General features: G+C 36.7%; 1 protein-coding gene across 1 annotated transcript; it reads right to left on the bottom strand.

Annotated features, from left to right (window-relative positions):
- Positions 1 to 9,479: 9,479 nt before the first annotated feature.
- Positions 9,480 to 13,140, bottom strand: LOC131018807 (uncharacterized). Its single transcript, XM_057947515.1, has 4 exons — positions 13,124 to 13,140; positions 12,092 to 12,657; positions 10,981 to 11,063; positions 9,480 to 10,867 (listed from the first exon to the last, which is right to left on the bottom strand). Exons 1-4 carry the CDS (start codon positions 13,138 to 13,140, stop codon positions 10,826 to 10,828), a joined length of 708 nt encoding a protein of 235 aa, XP_057803498.1. The 3' UTR covers positions 9,480 to 10,825.
- Between the last annotated feature and the right edge of the window lie 14 nt (positions 13,141 to 13,154).

The raw sequence follows: 13,154 nt of genomic DNA, 5'->3' as shown, positions 1-13,154 counted from the left end.
AAACAAAGCTAACATTACTAATACTGGCGTTACCCATGTTGAGCACACCGTAGCCTTTTGTTTCTCCGATTGAATTATCTCCGAATGCAACTTTGGATCCAGCTTTCTCAACATACTGAGTTAGATATTCTTTATAGCCCGTCATGTGCTTCGAGCAGCCACTATCCAGATACCATGTTCTGATTGAAGCTTTAACCTCTTCCTTCTTTTTGAGTTTCCTGATATTGACCTGCAAGGAAGAGTTGCTTCAGGCACCCAATCAAGATTTGGGTCCTTCAACGTTAGTTCGAGTTCCCTTTGGAACCCATATCTGCTTCAAAATTGGTCTGGTTGATCTCTTGCGCTTTGTTGATCGTCTGACTGACGTTGTTGGCGCTTCAGTTGGCACACGAGCATTCTTCTGTTGAGAATTTCCTTTGAAGGCTTCACTCTTGTAGGAGTTCTATCTGATGAGTGGTTGAGGTCTTCTTTGCTCGGCGAAGTATCTTCCTTGAGATCTCGAGTCTTTGTAGACTGATGAAGACTTGACTGATGTCGTGTGACATGAGTCATTTGATGTCCAGTTGCTTGTCGTCGTGGATGTCGCTTGGCTCGACTGGACTCAACATTGTTTGGTCTCCATGGATGTTGTTCCTTCTGAAACTGAACTGATGTCAGTCTCTGACTGATGTGGCCTTTCTTCCCCCTGGACTGGTGAGGAAGATTCTTCTTGATCCCTGATGTTACTTCCCCGATCTTTGACTGAAATCTGCTTTCCAGTCTTCTCAGTAAGATGAACTGGTTGGGGGCCTTCTTTGCTCGTCTGTAGCTCCGTGGAGGTGGAACATTTGATCTTGCCATCAGTTTGCGTTTGTGAACTTCATCCAGATCATGATCTCTTGATTCTTCTGATGTTGTGATTTCAGAAGGATCGTCCTTTGAAGTGATCATGACTTTCTTTCCTTTGTCAGCTGCAACCTTTCCTCCAATGCTTTTAACAAGACCTTTCGATGGAAAGTTGCTCATCATGGGAGACTGCATCATGCAGTTCTTGACTGTTTCTTCCAGCTTGTGATTGAGCCTCTTGATCTCATGAGATGCTCTCTCACATTCTGAGTTGGAGATTCTGAGCTTTTCTTCCAGTCGGCTGTTCTCCATGATTAGCTGATCAAGACAAGTTTCATCCGGAAAGTAGATGATTGTCTGATTCTTAGCTTGTTCATCATTGATCTCCTTGTCCATTTTCTGATTATGCTTGAGGAGATCTTTGAACATTTTCCTCAATTGACAGTGATCAGTCATGAGCTGATCAAACTCGTCAATTTCATCGGATGAGCTTTCTCCAGATTCTGAGTGGTCTCCTGAAAGCATCAGGAAGTTATCAATATAAGGAGTTCTTGAATGAGAGATTACCTCTGAGCCATTCATTCCATTGTCATAGCTGTTGTCAGCCACGCTTTCTGATTCATTGGCCATCAGGGCTCGGCTCTCATCTTCTGAGCTGGAACTGTTGAAGTCGGATGATTCTGATGTGTCTTTGGAAGAATCAGCATCGTCAGCAACCATCGCTTTCTTCTTTGAAAAGCTACGATCTTTCTTAGCTTTCAGCTCTCGGCGCTCAGCTTGAGTCAGATCAGGGCATTCATTTCGAAAGTGCCATTTCTTTCTACATCCAAAGCATTCCATGTCTTTGATGTCGTAAGCGGCTGACTTCCTTTTCTCCGCTTCGATCTGTGGAATGTCTGGAGTTGCTTTCTCTTTCCTTTCCTTTGTAGTGCTGCTTGTGGAACCTTCTGTACTTCCGGAACTTGGACTCCATTTTGTTGAATCTTTCAGTCAACAAAGCATATTAACTTAAGAAGTCCTCAGGGTTGAGTTCTGTTGGTTCCTTGATCTGCTTCTTGCCTTCTCTTGTTGAGGCTTTCAGTGCTACTCCTCTTGAGGTTGATGGACCATCTTCGTTTGATCCTCCAGCCTTCTTGATTCCAAGATTTCTCAGAAGGTCGAGCTCATTTGCCATGAGATCGGAGAAAAGCTTGTTTGTCGGGAGCTGACAGAATCCTGGCTTATGCTGATGAGCGACTGAGTAGATCTGCCATTCTCCTCGTGGCAGTGCTCGAAGAATCTTCAGGTTGATTTTCTCGTTGAGTGTATTTGTCTTTAGAAATGGATTGAACTTCATTCAAGATGTGATTGAATCTAAGTTCCATTTCCTCGACAGATTCATTCTTGAGCATGAGGAAGGAGTCGAACTTTCTGGCAAGCTATGGATAGCTTATTCTCCTTGATTTCCTCGGAACCTACGCACATTCTTTCCAGAATGTCCCACATCTCCTTTGCAGTTCCGCACTTGATGATCTTCATGACATGCTTGTCGGGAAGAGTGCCGGAGATGATGTTTTGGCTAGGTTGTCAAGCTCATCTTGCTTCCTTTCTTCTGTGGTAAAGTCTGCCTTTTGCTTGGGCTGGACCTCATCGTAAGGATCTTGTTGTGGATCAACATGGACCCTTTTGACGGTTTCAGTGATGGTGATTGGTCCGCTGGTGATGACTTCCCACATTCGGCAATGTTGGGCGGTGAGGAAGCTTTCAAGCTGAATCTTCCATATGTCGTATTTTTCAATACTAAACATAGGTAGAGAAGATAATCTGCTGTGGTTAGTCTCCATCAAAAAAGAGAGAACTAGATAACAGCAGGTATAACAGATAGCAAGCACAAAAAGAAATAGAGAACTTTTTCGAGACCTTTGAGAAAAAAGATCTAGTTCAATTAGAACCTAATCAGATGCAGAGAGTTCTTGCGAACAACCTGCTCTGATACCAATTGTTAGGTTCTGAGGGTCTCGAATAGGTGTATGGGGGGGGGAGAATACACCTATGGGCTATTTTTACAAATCCTCAATCAGAGGGATCTCAGTCAGAGATCAAAACGAAACTTTACAAGCAAACAAAGACGCATGTTTTACAGAAATCAGTTTTGACCAAACAGGGTTGACGACTGATACTGAAAGCTCTTCAGTAAGGAGTTATCAGTTAAGTCACTGGAACTTAACTGATACACTTATGGGCTTCAGTTGAGTTTGCTAAACAGAGATGACAACACTCTTCCTGACTATCAGAAGATAGATCAGTCAGACTGATATCATACGCAGCGAAAATTAAACTTAGTTTCGCAATAGACTCGGTGGAGCACGTTGTTGGTCTTTAGGTTTCTCTTTGCTGTTAATCAGTATTCAGTTTATCAATTGAAACAACACAAGTAGGACTGTAAATACTGAAAGTTGTAAACAACACAGAGACTTTTACGTGGTTCGGAAAAACCCTTTCCTACATCCACGGTTGGTTGATCAGACCAACAATCCACTCCGCAAGTGCTTAACAGGTGCACTGCAAACCAAATCGTGTGCTTGCCGGGTGCACACAACCGTACCACTGAAGAAAACCCTTCTTCAGTACCCACACTTCACTCGTGTCGGATTTCTCTGCTCAGCACAACTCGTGCTAAGACTTCTCACTCAGAGTCAGAGTACCTTCCTGAACTCCGAATCACTCAAACACTCTTTTGGGGGGAGGTTTGAACGAGTGCCAACTATACTACAAAGAACAAGTTCTTTGAAGCAAGTTTGACCTTTTGGCTTCTGGGTAAACACAGAGGTTTGCCTAAGGTCTAAGAGAATATATGTAATCAGCAGTGACTGATTTTGGCTTTGGAATTCTCTTCTTCGATTCAAGCTTTGGGGAGGTTAAGCTTTAGGCTGAGTAGCAATTCCGGCAGAGCTTCAGCTTATGTCGTTGAATCGGTGAAGGTTGAAGTGATCCTCGAGTGCTATTTATAGGAGAACTCTTGAATAGATCCGTTGGCGTAGACCGTCCTCAAGATTTCTTCCGTTGGAGAGCAATTCGAATTTGGGCTGAGGCTTCAATCTTCGAGGTTCCTTGTCTGGGTGGAAACGGGTCTCTTGATGGACAGGAGATGTGACTGTCTCTGAAAAGTAACCACCAGATAGGAATGACCTCTGCAGAGATAAGGATTCTGAGATCTCTGCATTTAATGCGGCTGTACTTTGTGAGTACGTGGCTTTCTCTGTACGTTGGAAGATCAGTCCGATGAGGAATGTTCAACTGATACTTGACTTTAATATCAGTCTATTGCGCGCATTAAGTAATCAGTTTCCAACTGATTCTTCAACTGATACTTCAGTTGGTATCTGCAGTATTCAGTCTTCAGTCCTTCGTTCTTCAGTCTTCAGTCTTCAGTCTTCGACACCGCAAGCTAAACTAGAAACGAACTCTAACACTTGAGTTCATAACAATTCTAGTCTATTACAATTAAGACCTATGAATTTTGGTATCATCAAAACAAGGATTAGGATATTCCACAAGGTTCCCAACAACCTCATTGTATTATTTACAATAATACATAGTTTTTCATTCAAGTCTATGTTAAATAGTCTTGCGAGCGAAATACATTCGTATCAATCATTTTTTTTCTCATATTCACTAATTTACTTCAATTAATTAATACTTTATTATAAGAGTTGAAATAATATAATGTATATGTTATTTAAATTATTCGCTCGATGTCCAATCGCATGAATCATTTTATTATCAATTCTAACTAAGGATTTATGTTGTTGCCACTACTAGACAAGGTGGCAAAGTATCATTCACATTTTATAGAGGTCTCAAGTTCAAACCCCTCAAACATCTTTTTCCTTATTTTCATTTAAAAAAAAACAATCTTCAAAATGTTTTTTGCACATGAAAGTCGGAAAAAATAAATAATTATCAAAATTAAAATAACTTTACCCTTATTTCGATTTTTTTTACAAAAACAACTTCTGAATATTATTTTGGGCGAAAAAAAACACAATATCGAAAAATAAAATATAAGTAGAAACAAATCAATGATTATTTTTAGGAGAATTATATTCTCTAAATTAGTGGAAACAAATATAGAATTATTTTTAGAAGAAAATCTAAATTATTGAAATAAAAAATAATAACAAATTTTTTGAAACAAATAAAAAAAATTCTGACAAAAAAATATAACATAAATTTCGAATAACAAAAATTAATTTCAGAAAAAATAAATTCGAAACAAGAAAAAAATAATATATGTAAAGAAATATAGGATTATTTATACAACAATTCATAAATCAATGGAAAAAAGAATAATAAAATAAAAATAAAAAATAATTTGAAAATAAAATATAATTTTGCATAAGAGGGTCATGCATCGTTAATTTCGTATTCTCATTATTTGAGGATTTTGCTCGAGCAGTATCTTATTTATATTCTCGTAATAAATGTCAAGCGCGAGGTTAATAACAAGTCAAAGAGCTACTATACCACATAAAGTTTCTATCAGGTGGGCATTACTTTCATTTATATCAAATGAATTTAAATGTTACGTTCAAGCAAGTTATTTTCATGACAAAATCTTTGAATTGAAATTATTACAATTGTTGTCTTGTCATAAATAGTTTCAATTTTAGTATGATATCTATCTGATGTGTTATGTATTCGAATTCGGGTCCTAAGCAGTTGATAGCTATCCTGTCAGGGCTAGTGTACACGTGTGACCGTGAGTCATCGAGCGGGTTGGCCGGTCAGGTGTCCGTGAGAGGTGGCCACCTCTCCGGCACACAATTCCAGATATGATAGATTACAAGAGAACTTAGTCTGATCAGACGAACTTTAAGAATCACAAATGAATTTAGTAAGCTTGGGCCTTGTTAGCGAAAAACCCCCTTGTTGTACTGTTTATGATGGCATGACAATATACAACTTTACGAAGCATGTTATTTTCATATTAGGCATATGTGCCCACTGAGTACCTTCGTACTCAGCCCTGCATGTATTTCTAAATGTGCAGGTTGAGCAGTAGCCGATGGTGATGAAGTGACGAGCAGGATCTTCTTTTGTCTCAATGTTATGTTTTGAAAAACTCTTGGGTACATGTCTTCATACATGTAATCAGAAACCTTATTACTTCCGTTGCGTACTCAAAGAAGTCTTATGTTACTTTGGCTAAGTTGGAGATATCCGAACTTACTAGTTCAATCGAATCATTGCAACTAAATCTCCGTTATATATATTAGATGTTTCCTTCGTTATCAATGAAAAGTACGATCCTTCTCTATTTATTCACTCCCCTTTTCTACTCCCGCTTCTTATCTCCCTCCCTTAGTCATGGTTTCTCGGTTTAATTATCCTTAATTAAGTCCGATCGTGACAGTATGCCCTATGCTTATATTACATATATCTAATAAAGAATGAGTATCTTCTCAAACAAATAAGTGAAAGAATAAATAATTAAATATTAATTGTATTATTGACCGTACATTTAATTTCTTGTAATACAAGACGTGGGTTATCACATTCTTACGTACATAAAATTAGGTATGTCAATTGGACCGGCTCACCAGATTTTAGGCCAGCTCTATCAATTTTTGGATTAATTGAGTGCGGGCTAATTATAATAATCCCACCTTAACTATATTATTATTTGATAATACTATATAGTTAGACAGAAATATTCATTCTTAATCAACTAAATATAGTTAAATAATTCATCAACGGTAGTTACGTACAAAACGTGATGGTTTTAAAGTTTGATGGAATGTTATGCAAAATGCCCAACAATTAAGGATAAATGGGCCAGAATTGTGTAAAAATAGAAAACCCAATAGTTATTTTTGAACTGGAGTAACTGAGCCCAACTTGTGTATATGATTTTTTTTTATCAAGAAAAATTTATTCATAAAAAAGAAGAGACAAGGCACCAGAGGTACCAAAGGGTGGTTCTTAGAACAGCTTTGGTAACAGATCAGAAGAGCACCAAGTACAGAAATTCATTTCTTTTTCCATAATCTTAAACTCCTTAAACCAACTCCAAGATCTACCTTTGATCTCCATGAGCGTGCCTTTGATGTTCCACACCTTACCATCGAACCGGCTTACATTCATTTGCTTCCAAAGGACCCAAATGATACACATCCACCTCTAAAAACTTGTCACATTTCTTCCCCCTGCCCAATTTAGTGAACATCTCAAAATGAGAGGCAATGCAGCGAGGTCGCACCGAGCTGCTCCCAATCCATTTCTGTACTTCGTCCCACACCAACCCTGTTTTCGGACATGTTAGAAAAATGTGGTCGATCGTCTCGGGAGAATGAAAGCAGGTGTTTCACATCATCTCCTCCTCGTTCAGCGTCACATTCCTCTTCCTAAGGTTGTCACATGTTGGTAGCCGACTTCTCAAAATCCTCCATGCAATGACTTTTGCTTTATGTGTAGCTGGTGCATCCCAGATCTTTGCCAATGCTTCCTTGTTTTTGATTTCCAGCAAGCTATCGAACTTTGAGGCTTTGATAGTCGAATAAGTTGATTTTGTTGTATACTCCCCACCTTTTGAAGCGCTCCACAACCACCTGTCCATGCTACCTGTTTTTGGGACAAAATCTAGGAGAAAAATGAGCAGATTGTTAGCAGCCCCAAGTTCTCGATCGAGAAGCTCTCTTCTCCACTTCATCTCCCAAACCCAAACACCATCATCCCACCTCCCAAGTTCACTAACAAGAGCCTCCTTGTTCGCACTAAGATGAAACAATCTAGGGAAGACAAACCTAAAAGGACTCTTACCCGCCCATTTGTGAACCCAAAATTTGGTACCCTGCCCGTCCCCCACTTCTCTCTTAACGCTTTCCAAAAACCACACCCCGTTCGGACCCCCACCCTTTGACACTAAGTTCGGCCACCAGCCACCTAAAGACCTATTTTTCCCCGTGAGACACAACCCCTCCGCACCCCACTTCAAATCCCCGTGAATTGAACTCATGACTCTTGCCCATAACAACCCTCTTCCTTCTAAGTATCTCCACAATCACTTCAACACTAAAGCATGGTTAAACCATCCAATATTCCGAAACCCAACCCCCCCTCAGTCTTCTCCAGACATAACTCACTCCATTTCACCCAGTTAATCGCCCCAGCACCCACTTTCCCGCCCCATAAAAAGTTCCCAAAAATAGAGTTAAGGGATCTCACGGTTGATTTTGGAATGAAAGAGAAAGAAAGCTGGTAAATAGGGATAGCCTGAAGCACCGCTTGTACCAGTGTGATTCGTCCTGCCAAAGACAATTTTCGGTTCTTCCACCCGTCGATTTTCTTCTTAACTTTCTCGACGATGTAATTCCAATCCACCACACTTCTCAACCTGCTGCCAACTTTTACACCAAGGTAAATTTTATAGGCAAATTTTAGATTGAATTTTGAAATTTGAATTTTGGCTCCATGCTTGGGGGCCAAATTTTAAAAATATCAGCTCATTTTGCCGCTCAAATTGTTTGGGGCCCAAGTTCGAAAAAAAAAATCCTTTCAATATTTCGAACATTACACAACAGACTAATCAAAAGATAAAATACATTGGTTAAAACACTTTCTCACTTTCCCGCCAAAATGGTTCTCATTGGCTCAGGTTGAGCCTTTATATATATATATATATAATTATATGAAATTAATGATTAATGTGGTAACGTATAATTTGAGAAAATAAAACGTATAGACATGATTAAAAAATAGAAAAAGTAAATGAAAAGAAAATATATAAAAAGTATTTTTTGGAGACTGAGTTTGGTGTAAAAGGAGATGGCCTAAGAGCATTTTTAGCCTTATTATCCAATAGTGTTACAAATCGCATTATACGTTCGGATTCAATTTTCTAGCTGACACAATGATCACAAACGCATTAAACTTTTTTTTTTCTTCTAAAAGTTGTAAAATAAAACTTAAAGATATAAGAATTAGATCAGAATATATATATATATATATATATATATATATATATATATATATATAGATAGGGTTGGGCCATAATAAAAACACATTTCTTTTTGTAAAAACTAAAAACGGCTAAAATGTATGAATTCTATGTAGAACACGTATGAATTAGCTGTATAACTGTATGAATTGCGAAATTCATACGTGTTCTACATAGAATTCAGTCGAACTCAAGGACCTTTCGCAATTCATACAGTTACACAGCTAATTCATACGTGTTCTACATAGAATTCAACCGTTTTTAGTTTTTACAAAAAGATGTGTTTTTATTATAGCCCCACTCTCTCTCTCTCTCTCTATATATATATATATATATATATATATATATATAGGGGAGGGCTAGAATAAAAACACTCTTAAGTGTATAAAATATAAATGATTTTCAGCCCTTAGATCATCAAGATCAACGGTTGATTCGTAACCCTGTTGGATGAATTCGTGGTTTTGAGTTCGAATCCCAAAGGTAACAAAATTTTATTTTTCGCAATTCGTAATTCTGTTGGATAAATTCATACGTGTTCTACATAAAATTCGTACATTAAGAAACGTTTATATTTTATACACTTAAGAGTGTTTTTATTCTAGCCCACCCCTATATATATATATATATATATATATATATATATATATATATATATATATATATATATATAGGGAAGGGCTAAAATAAGAGCATTTCTTAAGATATAAAATAAGAATCATTTTCAACCCTTAGATCATCAAGATCTACGGTTGATTCGTAATCCTGTTGGATGAATTTATGGTCCTGAGTTCGAATCCCAAAGGTAGCAAAAAATTATTTTTCACAATTCATACTTTTATACAGCGAATTCATACGTGTTCTACATAAAATTCATACATTAAAAATTGCTCTTATTTCTTAAAATAAAAATACATTGAGAATAAGAAGAAGAAAAAGAAGCACACAAAATTGATTAAAAAAAGTAGGAATTTTTAAATATTTAGTTTTATATTGTTATTGGATATATATATATATATATATATATATATATATATATATATATATAGGGAGAAGTTCAAAATAAAACCACTAAATAAAAAAAGAATGGAGAACTATTTTCAGCTATTCGATCATCAAGATCTACGGTGGATGCATCATCTTGTTAGATGAATACAGATCTTGGGTTCGAATCCTGAAGGGAGCAATTTTTTTTTATTTTTTTGAGTGCATTAATTTTAACAGCGTATGCATTAATTTTTACAGTGGATGCATTAGATTTGATGGTTCTCACGTTCTTACAAATAATATAGTTCTCTCTAGAACCACACCCTATATATATATTGTTATTGGATAATTAGTGTGTGCTATAAGACGAAACAAATTTGTATATTTAATTTTCTGTTAATAATGAAAATTAGCATTCTAATTTGTAATAGAAACATATCCATTTTTTTAATGTATATAAAAACTACTCATTGTTATTTATTCCCGTCAATACATATGATGTGTTTCTTCTATAATTAGAAAAGAAAACAAAAACATATTGAAAATTAAAAGATAAACTTTTGAAGATAATAAGAATTGAAAACATAGCACAAATAAATTATGTAATATCACTAATTTATTTAGATAATTTAAATAGCACTTACAAATGAAAATATTTATAGTACATAAAATCACAAAATTAAATACAGAACATATGAATACAACACATGCATGTAAATATGACTTTTTTGAAAAAAATAAATAAATATAACTTTATATTGTATTTATCTTAGTACTATTTATGATATATTTAAGTTATTTGATAGTTATAATATCACACCTTATAATTATATAGTTTTAAATGTCACGTCGGTGCATTGCACGGGTGAATATACTAGTTGAAAATTAAAATGATTTAGGGTTGTAAATTGTTTTGTGTGATATACGTGAGTGAGAGCATTAGAGAATCAGCTCTTAAAAAACTACTTCGCCTTATCATCTACCTCAAACAGCATCTGTCAACAACATTCCTCCGGTGCAGGCGGTTCAGGTCAGCTACATCTTCCTGCAATCTGTTGATTCATTCATCTTCAGCACCTAATTATAATCCTGTTCAATTTAGTTATTGGTTTTTTGTTTTTACTCCGATATGGTTTCATTTAAAGTTTTGGTTCTTCCCCGTTGAGTTCAAGATTGTAAAGGTCTCATACCTGTTTGATAAAATGACTTGCTCCTTCATCTATGTAAGTCAAGGCATTGCTTGTATTGATACCACCCCCAACTTGCAATACACCTGATATTTTGATCATGTTGTAAGTGTAAGAGTAAAAACATCTCTAGGTCAAGAATTACTATTGACATGGAGAACATATATTAAGGTTTAAGGATATTCTATATAACCTCTCGCTATATCTTAATTTCTAATAAGATAGGGTCTTAACATAGAATGACAATCGACAAGAAATTGACATCAGTTATTCAAGTTCTAGCTAACTTCAGCCAAGATTGCAGCATCCAGTATATTATGGTGTAATGCCCCAGTTTTCCCTAGCTAAATTTAGAATATTTTTGAACTTAGAAGTTAGAACGATTCAAGCCGAATAAAATGAAAATGAATTTATTTAATTCCAACAAAACATTTTACAAAAGCTTTTGTAAATTTTATTTATTTAAATTCTTATGCATTGCATTTATTTAAATTTGAGTGTTTGAATTATATGACAAACTTTTTAATTAGCGAAATCGAAAGAATTAACATGGATCCATTTACTGATTTAGAATATTTCATATTATAGTGTCATACACTTTTGAAATACTTACCACCTTTTCCTCAAATTCTTCACACTCTAACTTATAGATAGCCCATACCAAGGTACAATTATAACTCAATCACCTGCACTCCTATTCATTCGAAACATCAAAATTTACATAATTGCACCTCTTATACCATTTTCACAGTTGCCTTTCTCTTTTATCAAAGTTACTCCAACCAAACTCTCTAATTTCATTCTAAGCAAGACATTTCATCTATAGTTCTTCATGTTTTCTCCCACAAGAATCAAGGTTTCATCTTTAAACTTCATCACTTGTTTTACAGTGTGAGTAAAGGCATTCATCTTATTTTGCGCATATGAAAATTTTCAACTTTCACAAGCAAGAAACACACGCATACATTCATTACATTTATTTTAGTGAGTCACCATGAATTATCCCTTTTTACAGAAAATGTACACATGTTATTATATGTCATCAACTACATAAAAGATCAGATTTTCCTTGAATGAGCATTAAGAATTGAAAATGAATAGAATAGATGTAAACTTGAACTCTGTTTTATTGTTGGTTGTCGGATGTTGTGAGAGCCGAGTCGAGCCAGGGCGGCAACGGCGGCGGTTGTTAACTGCTGCTGTCTGCCGGAGTCAAGCGCCAGAGAGGGGGAGGCGAGGGCGGTGAGTCGGGCGACTGGTGGCGGTTCGCTGCCGTCTGACTTAGGATAGAGGGAGACGGCGGCCGGCGGTGAGCTAACTACTGCTGCCGGTCGGAGCCAGGGGGGAAACGAGATCAGAGGGATGAGAGAACTTGAGGGAGGTCGGGCGCTGCTTCGTCGGAAGTGGAGCCACAGCGGCGGGGCTTGAGAGAGAGGAGTGGTGGCGCGGCGGTGACCGTAGGTCGCTGCTCGTCGGAGGAGGGCCGGTGTTGGCCGGAGATGAGGGTGGAGAGAAGAGGGGGCGGCGTGCTGATCTGTGTGTGTGTGTGCCAGCGTGCGTGATTCCAAAAAAGGGAGAGAGGGAGATCCGATTGAGTGTGTATGTGTCAGCCGAGAGAGTGAAAGAGATTGAGAGGTGGGGGCGCAGCAGTGTTGAAGAAGAAGAGGGGGAGGAGGAATTCTGTTGGGCTAAAGGTTGTGGGCTTAAGTTATTTAACAAGAGGGCTTTTGATATTTCTTTTAATTGGGCCGACACTTTAAAGAAATGGGCTGACTTATATTTTATTGTGCTGCCAATTAGCTTAATTTGTTGGGTTGCGTTTTTATTGGACCTGGGCCTTTGCTTTTAATTTCAATTGGTCTGCACTAATTATTTGATTAGAAATATATTTAAGTTTAATTTGATTAATTATTTTTATATAATGATTTCATAATAATATTATTATTAGTATGTGCATATTTTAAGTAATTACTTATTATATGTTTAAGCATGACATGAAATTGCATTTGTATCATGCAATAAAAAGTATTTATGATTTAATTGGCTTTATTTATAAATTCAATTATTTAATAAAATCGAGTAAGGATATTGTTGGTGTCCTTAGCTCAAGAGTTAGTTTTCAATCTTTATTATTAAATTTTGAAACCCGTCGTGATGAATCATTACTAAGTTTTGTA

This window comes from Salvia miltiorrhiza, chromosome 3 (genome assembly GCF_028751815.1).
Source record: "Salvia miltiorrhiza cultivar Shanhuang (shh) chromosome 3, IMPLAD_Smil_shh, whole genome shotgun sequence".
Lineage (NCBI taxonomy): Eukaryota > Viridiplantae > Streptophyta > Magnoliopsida > Lamiales > Lamiaceae > Salvia > Salvia miltiorrhiza.
This window is presented reverse-complemented; position numbering and strand designations above follow the sequence as displayed.

Bases quoted from the DNA above. Each gene is read 5' to 3' on its own strand.
- LOC131018807 (XM_057947515.1), bottom strand. The intron at 11,064-12,091 runs GTTTACATCTAT...TCAAAATATCAG, and splicing joins AACAATAAAACAGAGTTCAA to GTGTATTGCAAGTTGGGGGT. The intron at 10,868-10,980 runs GTATGAGACCTT...GATTATAATTAG, and splicing joins CAAGTCATTTTATCAAACAG to GTGCTGAAGATGAATGAATC.